The 17,530-nt window shown below is 41.6% G+C and overlaps 1 protein-coding gene across 1 annotated transcript in view; it reads right to left on the bottom strand.

Moving 5' to 3' along the window:
* Positions 1-8,794: 8,794 nt before the first annotated feature.
* The window catches only part of YWHAG (tyrosine 3-monooxygenase/tryptophan 5-monooxygenase activation protein gamma), a 56,097-nt gene continuing 47,361 nt past the window's right edge, over positions 8,795-17,530 (bottom strand). Inside the window, exon 2 of the mRNA XM_073665423.1 lies at positions 8,795-11,693. Coding sequence (XP_073521524.1) covers positions 11,037-11,693 — 657 coding nt within the window. The 3' untranslated portion in view covers positions 8,795-11,036. The remainder of the gene's footprint in view (positions 11,694-17,530) is intronic.

Genomic DNA, 17,530 nt, shown 5'->3' with positions numbered 1-17,530 from the left:
CTTGTTTTTGGTTTTGTTAATCAAGAACATTTTACTGCAATACTGCCTTACTCTGTCAAACTACAGTACTTGAGAGCTATAGAATCAATCCATTTAATTAAAACCACCCATCTTTGAATTACAATTAAAATGTACCCACAAACTACATTTCAACACAGAGGAAGAAATAAGTGTCTTGTGTATTAACCAGGAAACACCCCTATGTCTTAGTGTCTATTAGGACAGAGGCTCAAAAGCTGTACTTAAATACACCCCATCGGTTTCAAATTACTGTATATTCAGGGGGAAAGAGGGTTCAGGGAAGCGGAATAACCAACCAAGCCCTGAAGAGCCAATAATACTGTTACAATATATAAACAATATATGTGGATAACAGTCCTATCATCGACCTCATTAGCCCTATAGTTATCATGCTTAGTCCCAGAGCTCAGAAATCTAAATATGGTAACAATGGTGCCTCCACTTCAGTGACAGCTACCACTATAGGATTTTCTAATTAACCCCAATTTTCCAGGGTACACTTATTGGAACCATTAAAAATACATTTCACACTGTGCATATCCAGTGATTTACTATAGCATGGGCGTACCCACCGTGGGGCAGCTGCCCCCCCCCCCCTAGAAGCAGGGACGCACGACGCACACAAGGGCCGGCGTCAGCACCCGGGCAAATGCCGGGGCCCTGAGCAGGCGGGGGGGCCCCTCACCGTCTGCCCCCCCCTGCTTGCTCAGGGCCCCGGCACCCGGCACAATACTTACCCCTCCCCGTGCCTCCGCAGCAGCTCCTGCATCATCCGCGGCTGCTGCACTGTGACATCTCAGGTCAGAGGGAGCGGTGACATCTTTACACCGCGCTCTCTCCTGAGCAAAGCGCAGAGCGGGAAGACGCCGGTGACGCTGAGGAGTCCGGAGCAGAGGTAGCAAGTGAGAAGTGAGGTATTTGATTTTTTTTTTATTGTATGGAGGCATGGGGTAGAATAAGGGAGGGGGTGTGTGTGTGACATCCTGCATGGGGCATTATATGGGGGGGGGGGGACGGACGGACATCCTGCATGGGGCATTATAAGGGAGGGGGGGTGTGACATCCTGCATGGGGCATTATAAGGGAGGGGGCGTGTGTGACATCCTGCATGGGGCATTATAAGGGAGGGGGGTGTGTGTGACATCCTGCATGGGGCATTATAAGGGAGGGGGGTGTGACATCCTGCATGGGGCATTATAAGGGAGGGGGGGTGTGACATCCTGCATGGGGCATTATAAGGGAGGGGGGGTGTGACATCCTGCATGGGGCATTATAAGGGAGGGGGCGTGTGTGACATCCTGCATGGGGCGTGTGTGACATCCTGCATGGGGCATTATAAGGGAGGGGGCGTGTGTGACATCCTGCATGGGGCATTATAAGGGAGGGGGGTGTGTGTGACATCCTGCATGGGGCATTATAAGGGAGGGGGGGTGTGACATCCTGCATGGGGCATTATAAGGGAGGGGGCGTGTGTGACATCCTGCATGGGGCGTGTGTGACATCCTGCATGGGGCATTATAAGGGAGGGGGCGTGTGTGACATCCTGCATGGGGCATTATAAGGGAGGGGGGTGTGTGTGACATCCTGCATGGGGCATTATAAGGGAGGGGGGGTGTGACATCCTGCATGGGGCGTGTGTGACATCCTGCATGGGGCATTATAAGGGAGGGGGCGTGTGTGACATCCTGCATGGGGCATTATAAGGGAGGGGGGTGTGTGTGACATCCTGCATGGGGCATTATAAGGGAGGGGGGGTGTGACATCCTGCATGGGGCATTATAAGGGAGGGGGCGTGTGTGACATCCTGCATGGGGCGTGTGTGACATCCTGCATGGGGCATTATAAGGGAGGGGGCGTGTGTGACATCCTGCATGGGGCATTATAAGGGAGGGGGGTGTGTGTGACATCCTGCATGGGGCATTATAAGGGAGGGGGGGTGTGACATCCTGCATGGGGCATTATAAGGGAGGGGGCGTGTGTGACATCCTGCATGGGGCGTGTGTGACATCCTGCATGGGGCATTATAAGGGAGGGGGCGTGTGTGACATCCTGCATGGGGCATTATAAGGGAGGGGGGTGTGTGTGACATCCTGCATGGGGCATTATAAGGGAGGGGGGGTGTGACATCCTGCATGGGGCGTGTGTGACATCCTGCATGGGGCATTATAAGGGAGGGGGCGTGTGTGACATCCTGCATGGGGCATTATAAGGGAGGGGGGTGTGTGTGACATCCTGCATGGGGCATTATAAGGGAGGGGGGGTGTGACATCCTGCATGGGGCATTATAAGGGAGGGGGGGGTGTGACATCCTGCATGGGGCATTATAAGGGAGGGGGGGTGTGACATCCTGCATGGGGCATTATAAGGGAGGGGGTGTGTATGACATCCTGCATGGGGCATTATTTATAAGGGGGGGGGTGACATCCTGCATGGGGCATTATAAGGAGGGGGGGGTGTCATCCTGCATGGGGCATTATATGGGGGGGGGGGGGGAACAGCCTGCGTGGGTCATTATGTGGGGGGGTGGGGGGAGGGAACAGCCTGCATGAGGCATTATGTGGGGGGGAACAGCCTGCATGGAGCGCTATATGGGGGCCACTATTCTGTATGGAGCATTATATGGGGGTCAGTATCCTGTATGGAGCATTATATGGGAGCCAGTATTCTGTATAGAGCGTTATAAAGCGTTACATGGGGGCCAGTATCCTGTATGGAGCATTACATGGGGACCAGTATCCTGTAAGGGGCATTTTATCGGGGCCAGTATACTGTGTGGAGCGATTGGCCGGTTTCTGAGCTATTGTGGAATTTACAATAGATATCGGTCATGTAATGTAAGAAGCAAAGTTTTTTTTTTCTCTTCGGTATCTGACCATGGCTTGCCCCCCACCCCCCCTAGTTTTGATCCTGGGTACGCCCATGTACTATAGGTATAGGATTTCTCATAATGCACTTAAACGAGTTGCGGCATGAAACTCTCCAATTCTGCAATTGAATAATGGCTACACCTGAACGTTGCACAAATCTTTGAATTTAATAGAGTGTCCATCGCTCTAGGGTGTTGGTAAAAGCTGCGTACCAGACTGTCTATAGATACCTTCCAAGTGGCCCCTGGTTACTCCCCTTACTGGTGTCAGGCTACCATTCCCCAGCTGACACGCTTCCTTCCAGAAAGTAGTTCACCTCTGGTACGGATACACTTGTTCTGACATCTACTAAAGTAAATTTAGTGATTGACACATAAGTGGAATGTCAAAATAGTCAATTTTTTTTGTTTTGTTTTTTTGGTCACAATGCACGCTTTTTCAACAGCTTGCTTGGAAGAGACTACACACATTTTAAAGGGGTATTCCAAACAAAAGCATGTCACTTGTACACGAAAAAGGATCATTGCGTGGCCCCGATTGTCCTGGAGAATATAGGTCATTTTATTACTGTAAGTGATAAATGCTTGAACAAATAGAAATCTAGGTCTCCTGGCGTAACCATGCATAAGTTAACACCAATGCATTGTGCATTGGGCCATCAACAAATCCCCCAGCCAAAGTATCCTTGCCTTTCTTCCCACGCTGTACAGATCAAGATCAACAGGCACTAGGTCAACTATCATATTGCTGCATACTACAATTTATGTATACTTTCTGAAGAGAAATCGACATTGCAAATTTGAATAAGGTAAAGTAGATAATGCCAGCATCCGAAGCTGAAGAAAAAAAAAAAACAAAAAAAAAAAACAAAAAACACATTTACTTGATCACTAAAATTCCAAAGACAAAAAAAAAGGGTGCACTTTACTTATGTATTTCAAGCCCATGCAGGGCCCTTAGTCATAGAATTATAACACTGACATCAGAGTGCAGCCCGATTTTCATGGACTTGGAGGGGGAGAGAGAAAAAAAGTTGATCAACCCTCTCCATTCTGTGAGAAAAACTGATGCCACTCTGATTAGAATAATCGGACAGTTTCGCGGATGGAGAGAAAACGGTCATGTGCAACTACCCTTAGGAGCTGTGTTTTGGATGGAACTACTGTTAAAAACATCTCTTGCTAGTAGGTGCTGCCATGTTCAATGTTGGATGATTAAAAATATGGTGGTCAGATCTTTGTGATCTCTTCAGCCTGCACAATTCAGCAGGGCATGCAGTATGTGAAATGATACCACACTACATTCGTGCAGTAAACCAGCATACTCTTTAGACAGTGAAATATTTAGTAAGTCTTTCCCAAAGTGCATGGATGGACAGGCCCTGCTCTAATGCAAGATGTCCCTGGTCTCAGAGAACCAGCTGCTGAAACTCCTTGCTATCAGCTAAGGCATGGAAATGGCATTCATTTAAAAAATGTGAACGACAACTCTAACTTGGCCACGTGAGATCTACTAAAAGGGCTTATTCACACGTCAGGATTACACTTGCGTCTGAATCTATTGGGCTGTTCACGTCAGGTTTTTATCTCTGAGAGTGGTCTGTGCAAAATAGCAGAGACATGTCCGATATTTATGCAAGCGCTTGATCAAAATAGTCAATTCAAGTCTATGATTCAGTGAAAAAAAAATCTTACAGCATTCAGCTGCAGTGTATTGTCTTTTTCACTGACTGCTAGAAGGTGGAAGAACTTCTCATCAGTAAAAAAAAAAAAAAAAAAAAAAAAAAAAAAAAAACTGATGAAACTAACCAAAACTGAAAAAATATGATGAAACAGGGAAAAATTACTGACGAAACGCTCGTTTGTAAGAAAAAAAAAACCCTGGCATGTGAATGAGCCCTTAACATCTCTGGAAGAGGGGTTCAAAGTCAGAATTCTCCTCGAAAATGTCCAAATGCTTTAAACATGGACAGGAGTTTTTCATTAATGAAAAAACAACCTACTCTTACAATTAAGAAAGGAATTCATCTATATTAATTTAAGCTTACTTATATAGCGCCATCATATTCCACAACGCTTTAGAGATATTGTCATCAGTGTTCCCATCATAATAAATAAAAACAAAAGCCCATGAGGAGAAAAAGTAGCAAATGCATTGGACGGAAAAAAAAAAAAAAGTTTACAATATGACACTTGGCTGAATAGTTTTAGGTGTTAAAGGGGTTATCCCCTTTCAGAAAACTTTGGGCTATAAGCTGCAGTAACACACACACACGAAGTATTAATTTTCCCAGTTCCAGCGCTGACTATTCAAAGACATCAATCACTGAGCTCAGGGCTTTGCCTGTGTACACTGTACAAGTCTCAGAGCTCACAGATTGGATGCAGCACTGTCAATGTGACATCAGTGCTGTAGCTAAACACAGACCGGGGCAGTGGACAGCTAGTTTTACCAAGGGAAGATGAGTAAGCTATGAGCTGAAGAGAAAAAAAAATTCTCTGAAAAGGGACAATCCCTTTAATGGAAATTTATGGCATATATACATATACCACTGGAAGGGGATCTTGAAGTGTATACGCCTTCATTTCAATGGAAAACCCACTTTGCTGTTCATACAAGTTTGGGAGTACCTCTCCAGATAAGGTTTTCAAAATCTTGCTGAGGAAAAAACAAAGTGACCTGTACCTTAGAAGTAAATTCCTCTAAGAAACTGCCTCGAACTTGACACAGACAACAGGCTGAAGAACACTATATGGTGATAAAAAAACATCCTCCAACAAAGGAGCATTTCCAGAAGGGATTTCCTGTTTAAACAATTTTTTCCCCCTACAAAAAACTGCATGTGAACAGTCTAAGAGTATGTTACTTTAGGGTAAATTCTGTGTATTGCAAGAGCATCATTATGAATGATGGTTCACATAAAAAAAAAATAATACACCACAATGAAGGCTGCAACAATTAATAGCGAACAATTCTAGAATAGCTGGGTATTCCCATCAGGGCTGTGGAGTCGGGAGTCATGGAGTTGGTTTCCATTTTGGTGGAGTGAGTCGGTATAAAATGGACCAACTCCTAAAATATATAATAAATTGGTACAGTAGTTCAATGCTGGATGCTGTAAGTGTTTTCATGAGAATTTGGGAAAATTGTTAAATGTCCTATGTCTGTTCTATTCCTGGTCTAAGGATTTAGGCTTCAGATGAGATGAATCTGTGCTGCACTTAATGTACAGTTGAAACCAGAAGTTTACATACACTATAAATAGACACATATGCATGTTTTCCTCAGTATCTGACATGAAATCAGAATAAACCTTTCCAGTTTTAGATCAATTTGGATTACCATCATTTTTAATATAGGAAGGAAGGAAGGAAGAAAGAAAGGAGAACATGAATGTTTTAAGGCATTTTTATTACTTACTGCAAAGTCAAAAGTTTCCATACATTTCATTAGTACTTGGTACCATTGCCCTAAATGACTTGGGTCAAACGTTTGGGATATCCTTTCACAAGCTTCTCAATAGTTGGTCGGAATTTGGGCCCATTCCTCCTGACAAAACTGGTGTAACTGATCCAGGTTTGTAGGTCGCCTTGCTCGCACCTGCCTTTTCAGCTTTGCCCATAAATTTTCAATAGGATTAAGATCAGGGCTTTGTGATGGCCACTCCAAAAACATTGACTTTGTTATCCTTAAGCTACTTTGTTACCATTTTGGCAGTATGCTTCGGGTCATTGTCCATTTGAAAGACACATTTCTGCCCAAACTTTAACTTCCTGGCTGATGTCTTGAGATGTTGCTTCAGTATTGCCACAATCTTCTTTTCCCATGAAGCCATCTACTTTGTGAAGTGCACCAGTCCCTCCTGCAGCAAAACAACCCTACAACATGATGCTGCCACCCCTGTGTTTCACAGTTGGGTTGGTGTTCTTAGGCTTCCAAGCTTCTCTCTTTTTCCGCCAAACGTAACGATGGTCATTATGCCCAAAAAGTTCACAGGATAGGTCTCCAAAAATTAAGGTATTTGTCCCTGTGTGCATTTGCAAACATTAATCTGGCTTTTTTTAGGTTTCTTTTGGAGTAATGACTCCTTCCTGGCAGAGTGGCCTTTCAGTCCATGTTAATACAGTACTTGTTTCACTGGATATTGACACAATCTTACCAGCTTCCGCCATTATCTTCACAAGGTATTTGCTTTTGTCCTTGGGTGGATATGCATATGTAGGACCAAAGTACGTTGATCTCTGGGACACAGAACCAGTCTCCTTCCTGAGCGGTATGATGGCTGAACATTCCCATCTTGTTTGTACTTGCGTATCATTGTTTGCACAGATGAACGAGGCACCTTCAGGTATCTTAAAATTGTACCCAAGGATGAGCCAGACTTTTGCAAGTCCACAATTCTCTTCCTGACATCTTGGCTGATTTCTTTAGACTTTCCGATGGTGCTTCACAAAGAAGCAGTGTGTTTCAGTGTGCATTAAAATATATCCACAGATGGGTCTCTAACTCAGTTGCCAAAAACTGTCAGAAGCTTCCAAACACATGACATATGGGTAGTCCAAAATTGTTTAAAGGCATAGTAATCTTAGTGTATGTAAACTTTTGACTTTGCAGTAATAAAAATGCCTTAAAACCTTCTCTCCCTCGCATTTGGCAAATATTAAAAATGATGGTAATCCTAATGGACCTAAAATGGGAAAGGTTTATTCTGATTTCATGTCAGATATTGAGAAAAACATGAATATGTGTCTTTTTATATAGTGTATGTAAACTTCTGGTTTCAATTGTACAAGCTCATTAGTGAGGCAGTGCTTCGGAGTCGGGCATCAGGGAAATTGAGGAGTCTGAGGTTTGGCTTCCCGACTCCTCAGCCCTGTTTTTCATACTGTATTCTAAGAACTGGAACAAGAGTAACCAGAAAGTTATGTGTATACTAAAATGGTATGAATGAAAATTCCCAAGCACACTAGGTGTTCCAACATCTTTCTATCATAGGCAGCATCACCTTTTCAAGCTATTTGTGCTACAGTGGCTCCTCTATGGGATTGGACTAGACTGTCTAACCTTTGATTCCCACATGCTCAATGTGGCTTCCATAGGTCATGATCCTGGTTATCCTTCCCTTGGTAAGCACTAACTACTTCTTCACTGGAAGAAATCACAAGACCTAACATTTTTGGAGCGACTTGTACAGTCATGTAGCCATCACAATTTAGCCCAAAAATGGCACATCAACTAAATGTTATACACAAAGCAAGCCAAGATTCCTTTATAGTCTATGCTCCACTACATAGGCAGAAAATACATTTAACAGACTCCACAGATACAGTACTGCATAAAGTTTAACAAAAAAATGATGGTACTGTTTAAATCCATTTTTTTCATTGTTTAAATGTATCAGTATTTTCCATATTCCAGATCACAATCTATATTTAACCTCTTGACGCTTACATCAGAGTGTGACAGGGACTTTGGAGGGGGCTCAGAAGCAGAGCCTGCTCCAATCAGGGAAGACTGCAGCGATCGGCATGCTGTTCAAAATTACAAACAGTCCATTTGAAATGAAAAAAAATAAAAAATTACAAAAACGAAAATTGGGAAGAGGTAAAAAAAAAAAAGATTTGCAATCATGCAGTTTTCACAAGGGCCACCTGGCATAAAGCTAGACCCATACAGTGAACTTTACAGCAGGTTCATCAGATGGAATTACAATGAAAGGTAACATCTCCATATACAGCAGATAACACAGGATCCAACTATCAAACATGACAGCTCACCTCCTTCCCAAGGACCTTTCACTTGATCTTCGATCTCCTTGATGAAGTTCTAATACCAGTTTTTTTCCTGTTCTGAATCAGAAGATCAAAGAGGAAGGAGCCAAGAAAAAAACAAACACACCACACATCTTTTAAGCAGCACCCACATCAGATTTGTAAGTTTATTTGCTCAATGTGCGACAGTTACATAATGAATCACATTCATGATATTCCATCACTGAGGAAAACTGCTAGAAATGGTCCATGTGCTGAGGAAAAAGAAAAAAATGGGGAAAAATGTTTGAACTGAAACACGGAGTGTTTAAAAACAAAGTGAAAAGGTAAAAATGACAATTCACTTATCAGACCTTAAATAATTCACTGCATTACGATGACAAAGAAGCACAAACAAAGGCTTATTCAAAAACAGTAATATTCCTACACATTAATAATTAGAATTTCACCATGACTAACACCAGACACTGAGGTTAGGCTAAAACTGGTGTTTATGATCCCTCCCACGCCCCAACCATCCAATTTTTATATATTTTTTTCATTTTTCATTTTTTTTTACATTTTTTTCTTTTAAGTTCAAAATTATATATTTGCATGTCACAATAGCAAAGTCCATTACATATCAATATTTAACTATTACAGCTCTGTAGACCATGGTCTACCCTTTAAACACTCCCTTTCCAATGGAGAACATTGTTTTTTGCTTCTTGAAAATAAAGGCAATAAAATTGAAGACGAGTTTGCTTGCCATAGGAATACATAACATCTACTGTATAATTTCATTTCAAGCTACGTTATAGAAATACAACACTAGCATGCACAATATTGTATTGAGATTAATGCAGCGGTAGTAATTTCATTGGAGAAACTGTTATATAGGCAAGTGCAATTTAGAAAATAAAAATAAAATGCTGCTTCGAACCTGTTCATCATTCTTAGCTTCGGAGCCCTCTTAGGATCTTCAAGGTTTTATAGCAGCCAAGAAAATAAAAAAACAACTAAAATAGTTCATGTAATTCCAGTAAATTACTTTGATGCTGGACACAAATTTAACACTGATCACTGGACAGTGGTGGGGGGAAAATATTCCACTTGCTGTCTTAAGAACATAGAATTCTTCTACCAATTTGCCTCCAATTCAGGCTAAGAACATACCAATTTAGCATCGCTATACTAAGCAAGAAACATTCTACAATGACCACAGCTTTGTAATTACCTATGGCTTCTAGAAAAGTCATGAAATCTTAAAAGAAATCTTTCTATACTGTTCCATATATATACTTCCAAACTAGAACGTTTAGAACTTTGGTTGCACTTATCGAACCAGTCAGGAAATTAGGAATTCTCTATTGAAACATATGCCAACAGACTTATGCATGATAAAATGCACCACTTCATAGCGAGGGTAGAGTCACAATTAATTTACTTTTTTTAAAACTATTTCAGTTTCATCATACCCAGAATTCAGATTTGAATCAGAATATCGTGCATTGCTAACAATTTAAAATAAATAATTATATTTCATATGAATTTTTACCATTTCCTTACCTTCAGTTTAATATCTGAACCCAATTGCTCGATATACAACAGGATTGTATTCTGAAGGGAAGTTGTTCAAAGAACATTTGAAACAATACTTAATCTGCGGCAGTTCAAGATTAATTAAAATAGACTTTTACTAGGCGAAAATCCCAAATTATACTAAATTCCATTGTATCTCATGAAATGTTTTCCTTATTTTATGCAATAGCATGATTTCATATGTTAGAATAGGGAATTTATAGACTGACAAATAAGACAGATAAAAAAAATGCTAAAGTACCGGCAATTTTTCCTGTTAAACCGTGGAATACATTAGCATGAATACTGGCAGGCAGTGACTAAAGTATTAGATGTATATCATGTTGTAAGTACGTGCAGTGCACGAAGTTCACAACCCACATTAAATAAATATGCATATACTGCAGCATGAATGGCAAGACGTGCTTACAGCTAAGAATATAAATATAAAATAACTTACTGGAACCACAAAACTATTTAAAAAGGCATTCCATTCAAGTTATTCCTACTCTTAAATCTCTTTCTAAATATGTCTAGCGATAACTTAAAATTAAAAACAGCTCCACTTTTATTAACTACAGAACAGTCCATGTGCCAGTGTTTGGCTGCCATTCCATACTAGCACAGCCAGTCTAACTTTCCACTCGTGGTGTTTTGGCAAAATGTCGAAGAGGCAATCAAAGACAGGTGGTAGGGTCTTTCCCTGGGGAGGTTGTCCCTTCCTTAACCCTCCCCCACCCTCAACCCCCCCACTTGTGGGAAAAAAAATAAAGACTGCGGTAGTAGCATCAGCGTGCGGCTGCCAGTCCAAAAGGTCTTAATTGTTGCCTTCTCCTCCATCGTCATCTTGCTGGTCACTTGTCCAGAGTGTTAGGTTGTCACGTAGGAGTTGCATGATAAGTGTAGAGTCCTTGTAGGAGTCCTCATTCAGGGTATCCAGCTCTGCAATGGCATCATCAAATGCTGTCTTGGCGAGATGGCAAGCCTGTTCTGGTGCATTTTGTATCTCATAGTAGAACACAGAGTAGTTAAGAGCCAAACCAAGCCTAATGGGATGAGTGGGCTGCATGTGTTCCTTGCTGATCTCATGGGCTTCACTGTATGCCTTCTCTGAAGATTCAACAACTGCCGCTCGCTTTTCTCCCGTCGCTACCTCTGCTAGGTATCGATAATAATCTCCCTTCATTTTCAGATAAAACACTTTGCTTTCATACTGTGTTTCACTGCAATTTTTAATAAGGAAATTATCCAAAAGGCTTAGTACATCTTGGCATACCGCTTCCAATTCCTTTTCAATTTTTTCACGATAGGCACGCACCATCTCGATTTTTTTCTCATTGCCATCAGCAGAGGTTTTCTGCTCAATACTACTTATTACCCTCCAGGAAGATCTACGTGCTCCAACAACATTCTTGTACGCAACAGACAATAAGTTTCTTTCTTCATTTGAGAGGGGTTCATTTAATTCCGTTACCTGGTAAACGGAGAAAATAGATAATTTAGAATCTAAACTGAAAACGGTACTAACTGAATTGTTTGTAGCATGAAAAGACATTTTTCTCAAATAAAAACAGTCTGAAAATAGAAAACTGCATAAATATAAGAGCACCAGCTATCCAAGAAACAATTATGTCTGCATGAAAAATTATCAATAATCATTTAATAACTGATTCTAGAAAAGAAATTCTGCACAGGTACTCAGTCCTTCCTGCAGCAGCATATTTACAGGGACCCTGATAAAAAGGGAACTTTGCACACGATAGATGCTGTCCAAACCAATGGCAGCATTAGGTTATTTTTCTCGTTTAACGTTCTGGCGTTTCAGAGAAGATAATTTAAAAAAAAAAAAGAAAAAACAGCAGGGTAATCTAGATACTCGTCCAGTGAGGCCCCTGGCTGTTTTCTCTCCGCACTGCTATAGTTTATAACAAGTATTTCCCGTGTGTGCACACAGGGAGTGACCTGCCAATTACATGGGACAACGCAAAGGGGGTAAGCGGGAAATGGCTGCACCGGATTAGTCTAGTCTCTGACCAGCTTTTCAAACTAGTGAGTCGAATCATTAGGACTGATGTTGTACATTCCAATCTTAATAAAGTGGTGTGGTAGGGTAAAACATTCCAAATTTTTTAAGAGGCGAACGGCAACTAATGAATTTGGCGAATCTCAGTGGTATGCACCCCGCCATAAAGGATATTCCAGTCAGTGTCCAAAGTAACATTTCTAATTAAAGTGGTGTAACTTTTGATGAAATTGTGGTGTGCCATTAGGCTCCGCTTATGCTTCACCCACTTTGGCGGAGCTAATCGAGACTGGTGCGAAAATGCAAAGTGTCACAAATTTTTGGCGCAACTGTGACATTTCAAATGGTTTTACATCAGAAAACCACTGCAACCACCTTGATGAGTAGGCCTTTAAGTTTTCACTGAAACTGAGAATTTCAGATTAAAGGGGTTGTCCGGTCCAAATCGATAAGTCTGCAGACTTATGAATCCCTCCCCTTCCCCAGCGAACCCACTGTGTACTGCGGGAATTTGCCGGTTTAAGACAAGGGACTGGAGGATATGTTATGCATACTCCCGGCCAAAAAGGTAATCCCTTCATGTGTTGTGTGTCTACCGCCGCTAAACATGCAGTCGTTGGAACTTGAACATATTCAAGCATGCCCAAGATACTCAGATAACACGTTATCCGAGAACGTTCGCTCAACATGAATTAGTAACTGTCCTCAGTAATGGGAAAGGAGAAAGTGTCTTCACTGAATACAGATTTTACCCGTAAATTGAGAATTTTGATAATGATCGATCAGTCTGGGGGGAGAGCAGATTTCTCTGATAAAATATATTACAAAGTTACTTATTTTTACATGTACTATGGATTTGTAAAATGAAAATTAAAACGGTTACTCTTTATGTGGGTGGATTTAAGGGAATCTAGAACATAATGTGTTCCCACGGAATTTCCAAGACAGACATAATGCAGGTAGTTCAGGCATCATGAATCATGTGACAGGTTGTATTGTTTTCCTACACTACTCCCAATGGAGACCTTGCTTGTATAAACGCCACCTAATTATGATGATCAAGCATCTTCTCTTTAGTCTACTATGCATATGAAATTCAAATTATGTCAGCCATTGAATCTGGTATAAAACTGGCAGGGTACTAGAAGAGAGAAATTTGCAAAAATTGTGCCAAAAGCATGTCAATAAGGTAAATTCACACGCTGCAAATATTGTTGCAGAAATTTCTGCACCTATCCCATTAAAATGAACAGAATTAAAGAAATCAACATTTTTGCAACAAAATCTACAGCACGTAGATACACTATCTAGGATTGTTCACTCAGTTCTGCTTATTTTCTGTCCCTTTTCTTAGAGAAAAGAAAATTCAGTACATTACATTATCAGTGTGGGTGAGAGTTCATGAAATCTGGAAATTCCTCAGAAAATACATCATGTGTGAACATACCCACAGAAGTAGAATTTGCTAAACAATTATAGTTAAAATGCACCTACAATTATGAAACAGCTTCCCATAAATCAATAGCACAAGGCAAACATGAGAAACATTGCAATATATAATTTTAACGAAAAAGGTCTTCTCTACAGCAATGTTGTGTGCCCACAATGCGGATTTAACGCGTTTCCGCCGCGAAAACGCATGTTAAGTTGTCTGCCATGTTTCCCAATGATAATCCGCATGTGCTATGCACATGCTGCGGAAATTTCAGCTGCGGATTATCATTGCGGAAAAAAATCCGCAGCACAACCATTTCTTGTGCGTAAACGCGGCAAAATTGCCGCCACTGACTTGCATTGAACTGCATAACATCCGCATGTACACATGCAGTTCAATGTGCGGATGGTACCCGGGTCTGGAGAAGAGGAGACTCCTCCAGACCCGGGTACCATTAGTAAAAAAAAAAAAAAAAAAATAAAATAAAAAAAATAAAAAAAACAGGATTAAAACGTGAAAAAAAGTAAAATAATAAAAAAAAAAGATTATACTTAGCTTTCCGGTGGCATCCTCTGTCCTCGGCGTCCTGAAAGGTGATCGTCGCATGACCATCACATGACTAAACGACGTCAGCGCAGGTCCTTTCAGAACACCGCGGGACACCGAGGACGCCTCCAGAGAAGGAGACCGGGGGCCACCGGAGAGGCAAGTATGTTTTTTTTTTGTTTTTTTTTAACCATTGATGCAGCATTTAAAGCAGCATAAGTTGGTCACACAATATAAATCCATGCCAGTTGCATGAATTTATAATGTGTGACCGACTCGTCAATCACTTTTCCAGGTGATGCTCAAAATCACTTGGAAAAGCGCTTGAAAAAACACATGCGGAAATGCATGCAAACACTTAGGCTATGTGCCCACGATGCAGAAATGAAGCAGAAAATTTCTGCAGCATTTCTGCATTTCCCTGGCAGAAAAAACGCATGCAGATTGTGCATGCGTTTTTCCTGCAGAACACATGCGGATTCACATGCGTTTCCGCATGCAGATTGACAAGCGCTTTCCAGGCGATAGCATCACTTGGAAAGTGCTTGACAACTAGGTCACACTATATAAATCCATGCAAACGGCATGGATTTATACAGTGTGAACCGTAAAAATTAAAACAAATAAAGCTATACTCACCCCCGAGGCCCCGGCGTGTGCTGCAGCGCTTGTTCCTGTCTGGTTCCCGGCTGCCGGCATATCGCGAGACAGAGCGGTGACGTCACCGCAGGTCCTCAAGCGATGCCGGCATTCAGAGAAAAGTCTTCGGAAAGGTGAGTATAAACTTTGTTATTTTATTCTTTTTTTACAGGTACAATGGTACCCAGGTCTGGATGAGAGTCTCCTCTCCTCCAGAACTGGGCACCATCCGCACATAGAGACGCATAGAAGCCGCTTGTACAAATGTACAGTTGCGGTTTCTATGCAAGTCAATGGCGGGAGTTCCGCTGCGCTTCCGCAAAATTAAATGACATGCTGCGGATTTTTGTACGCAGCATAAACGCTGCGGAAAAATCCGCAGCATGTGCATAGAACATGCGGAATCCCCTTGGGGACCATGGGGTGCGGATTACCTAGCGTTTCACAAGCGTTTCCGCTGCGGAAATTCCGCAGCATAAACGCTTGAAAAAACGCTACGTGGGCACCCAGCCTTAAACGCTTCTCCCTGGCAGAAAAAAACACATGTAAAATCCGCATTCGTTTTTTCTGCCTATGAGATGCAGAAATGATCAGGAAAATGTCTGCTTCATTTCTGCATCGTGGGCACATAACCCAATGATCAGAGTCCTCTCCTCACCCTTACATTCTTCAATGATTATTCAGTCTAAATTCACTAATATCTGCACAGAAGCCAAAGAGGAGAATGATTGTAGTGACCTGATGCTACTAGAGATGAAAAGGCACTGCTTCAGCTTCTATACAGGTATCCCCTTACTTTTAATAGCTTACCTCTGAATAAAGTCCAATACTATGTGTGCATGCGCAAGGCAGTGTTAGATACTCTAGTACACAGTGCACATTGTAAGGCTTGCATTAGCCCCTGCGCTGTCACAATAGCTGCTGTATAAGATCACCTGATTAGTTAGCAGTTACCACATGAACAGCTGACTGACTAATAAGAAAAAAAAATTACAGAACCCTTAGTAATTTTTGCAGGATACACCAACAATCTGATGCCCAAGAAGAGCATGGTTCAAAGAGCTTGAGGGGTAAAAACAGCATCACAAACTTAGGGGGAACTAAAAATAAAGCTAAAATGTGGTTGCATAAATAGTCAGTACGCAGTTGAAAGGGATTCTGATTAACTGTAAAGGTTTAGCTGTTCTAGTAGAATTTTCCTGACAATTTCTTAGAGCCATGCTCTGGCATCGCCTTACAACAAAGCAAAGAGATCTCATTGTTTCATTGTTGGAAGTTATCAGTTAGGCCAAAGGTGAGGAATAATTTTTTCAGCCAAGGACCATTTGGATATTTATACCATCCTTCGAGGGCCGTACAACCCGCACATGAACTCCGCCCACGAAGTATGTCCTGACACTGGTATCAGGACATACCCTTTAATTGCAAGCGCCTCAGTGTTCAGTAGTCAACACTGCATGTGCACAGAGCGAGAAGAAATTAATGGGCTGTCAGCCGTCAAATTACAGCTGCTGGCCAAGCACTGTGGTCCCGGGGCTGAATAAAAATTCATTGAGTGCTGTAAACGGCCTGCGTGCCTGAGGTTCCCCAGCCCCGAGTTATGAGAAGGGTACAAAAACATTTCCAACATTAGATATACCATGGAATACTGAAGACTGTCATTAAGTGGCTTTAATTTAGCTCAACAGTGCCATTACCTAGAGCTGGACATCCCTCAAAAAATGATTAACAGAAAAAGAAAACTTGACTGAATGATAGACAGCTTAGTGGCCTTAGTGGCCTACTGCAACATTAAAAGGGTTCTCCAGGTTTTTTACAAAAATCTGCAGTCACTGACTGCAGACTTGTGAATTCACAAAGCATACGCTGTGAGTATTCTCCGGTGGCAGCTGCAATATGCATACTCCCAGCCACATTCTGACTAGACATGAATAAAAAATAGAATTTTTTTTCCAGCAGATTCTTGATTAAAATATTGAAAAAAAAAATGTATTCCATATAGTAAAAGCTAGCACTCACAATAAATCCAAACAATGTTCCTATGCATTTCAGACAAAAAAAAAAAAAAAAGTCCTTAGAATCCCCGCAGTGCAATGTGAGAATACAGTGATTACAGGTTTTTGCGATAAACTAGGCAACCCTTTTAAAAGAGCTGCAGGAATTTCTGGCAACTACTGGTTGTACACTTCATGTGACAACAATGTCCCGTATTCTTTATATGTTGGGCCAGTGGGGTAAGGTTAGCAAGATGGAAGCATCCGCATACAGCCATGTCAATATAAAAGAAAAAAAAAAAAAAATTATGGCTCTTGGAAGAGGAGAGGGAAAAAAAAAAAAAAAAAAATTGGCCGCTCCCTTAAGGGCTTTATAATTCACTTTTGCCATTTTCTAAATACAGCACACACAAAAAATTGTACCGTATTTTCTCAACACCAGAGAAGTTTTGGAAAAGAACTCTGTAAATCCTGTCTTAAAATTACATTAAGGCTATGTGCACACGATGCGTATTTCATGCGTATTTTGTGCGGAAAATTCCGCAGCGTAAACGCATGAATTACGCATGTTAGCCTTCTGCCATGGTCCCCTATGGCATTCCGCAATTGTAATGCCCACGATGCGGAATTTTCCGCAGCGTTTTGTTGTGCGGAAAATTCCGCAGCATGTCAAT

The sequence above is a fragment of the Phyllobates terribilis genome, unplaced genomic scaffold (assembly GCF_046119375.1).
Source record: "Phyllobates terribilis strain yellow unplaced genomic scaffold, ASM4611937v1 Scaffold_2__4_contigs__length_985480577, whole genome shotgun sequence".
Lineage (NCBI taxonomy): Eukaryota > Metazoa > Chordata > Amphibia > Anura > Dendrobatidae > Phyllobates > Phyllobates terribilis.
This window is presented reverse-complemented; position numbering and strand designations above follow the sequence as displayed.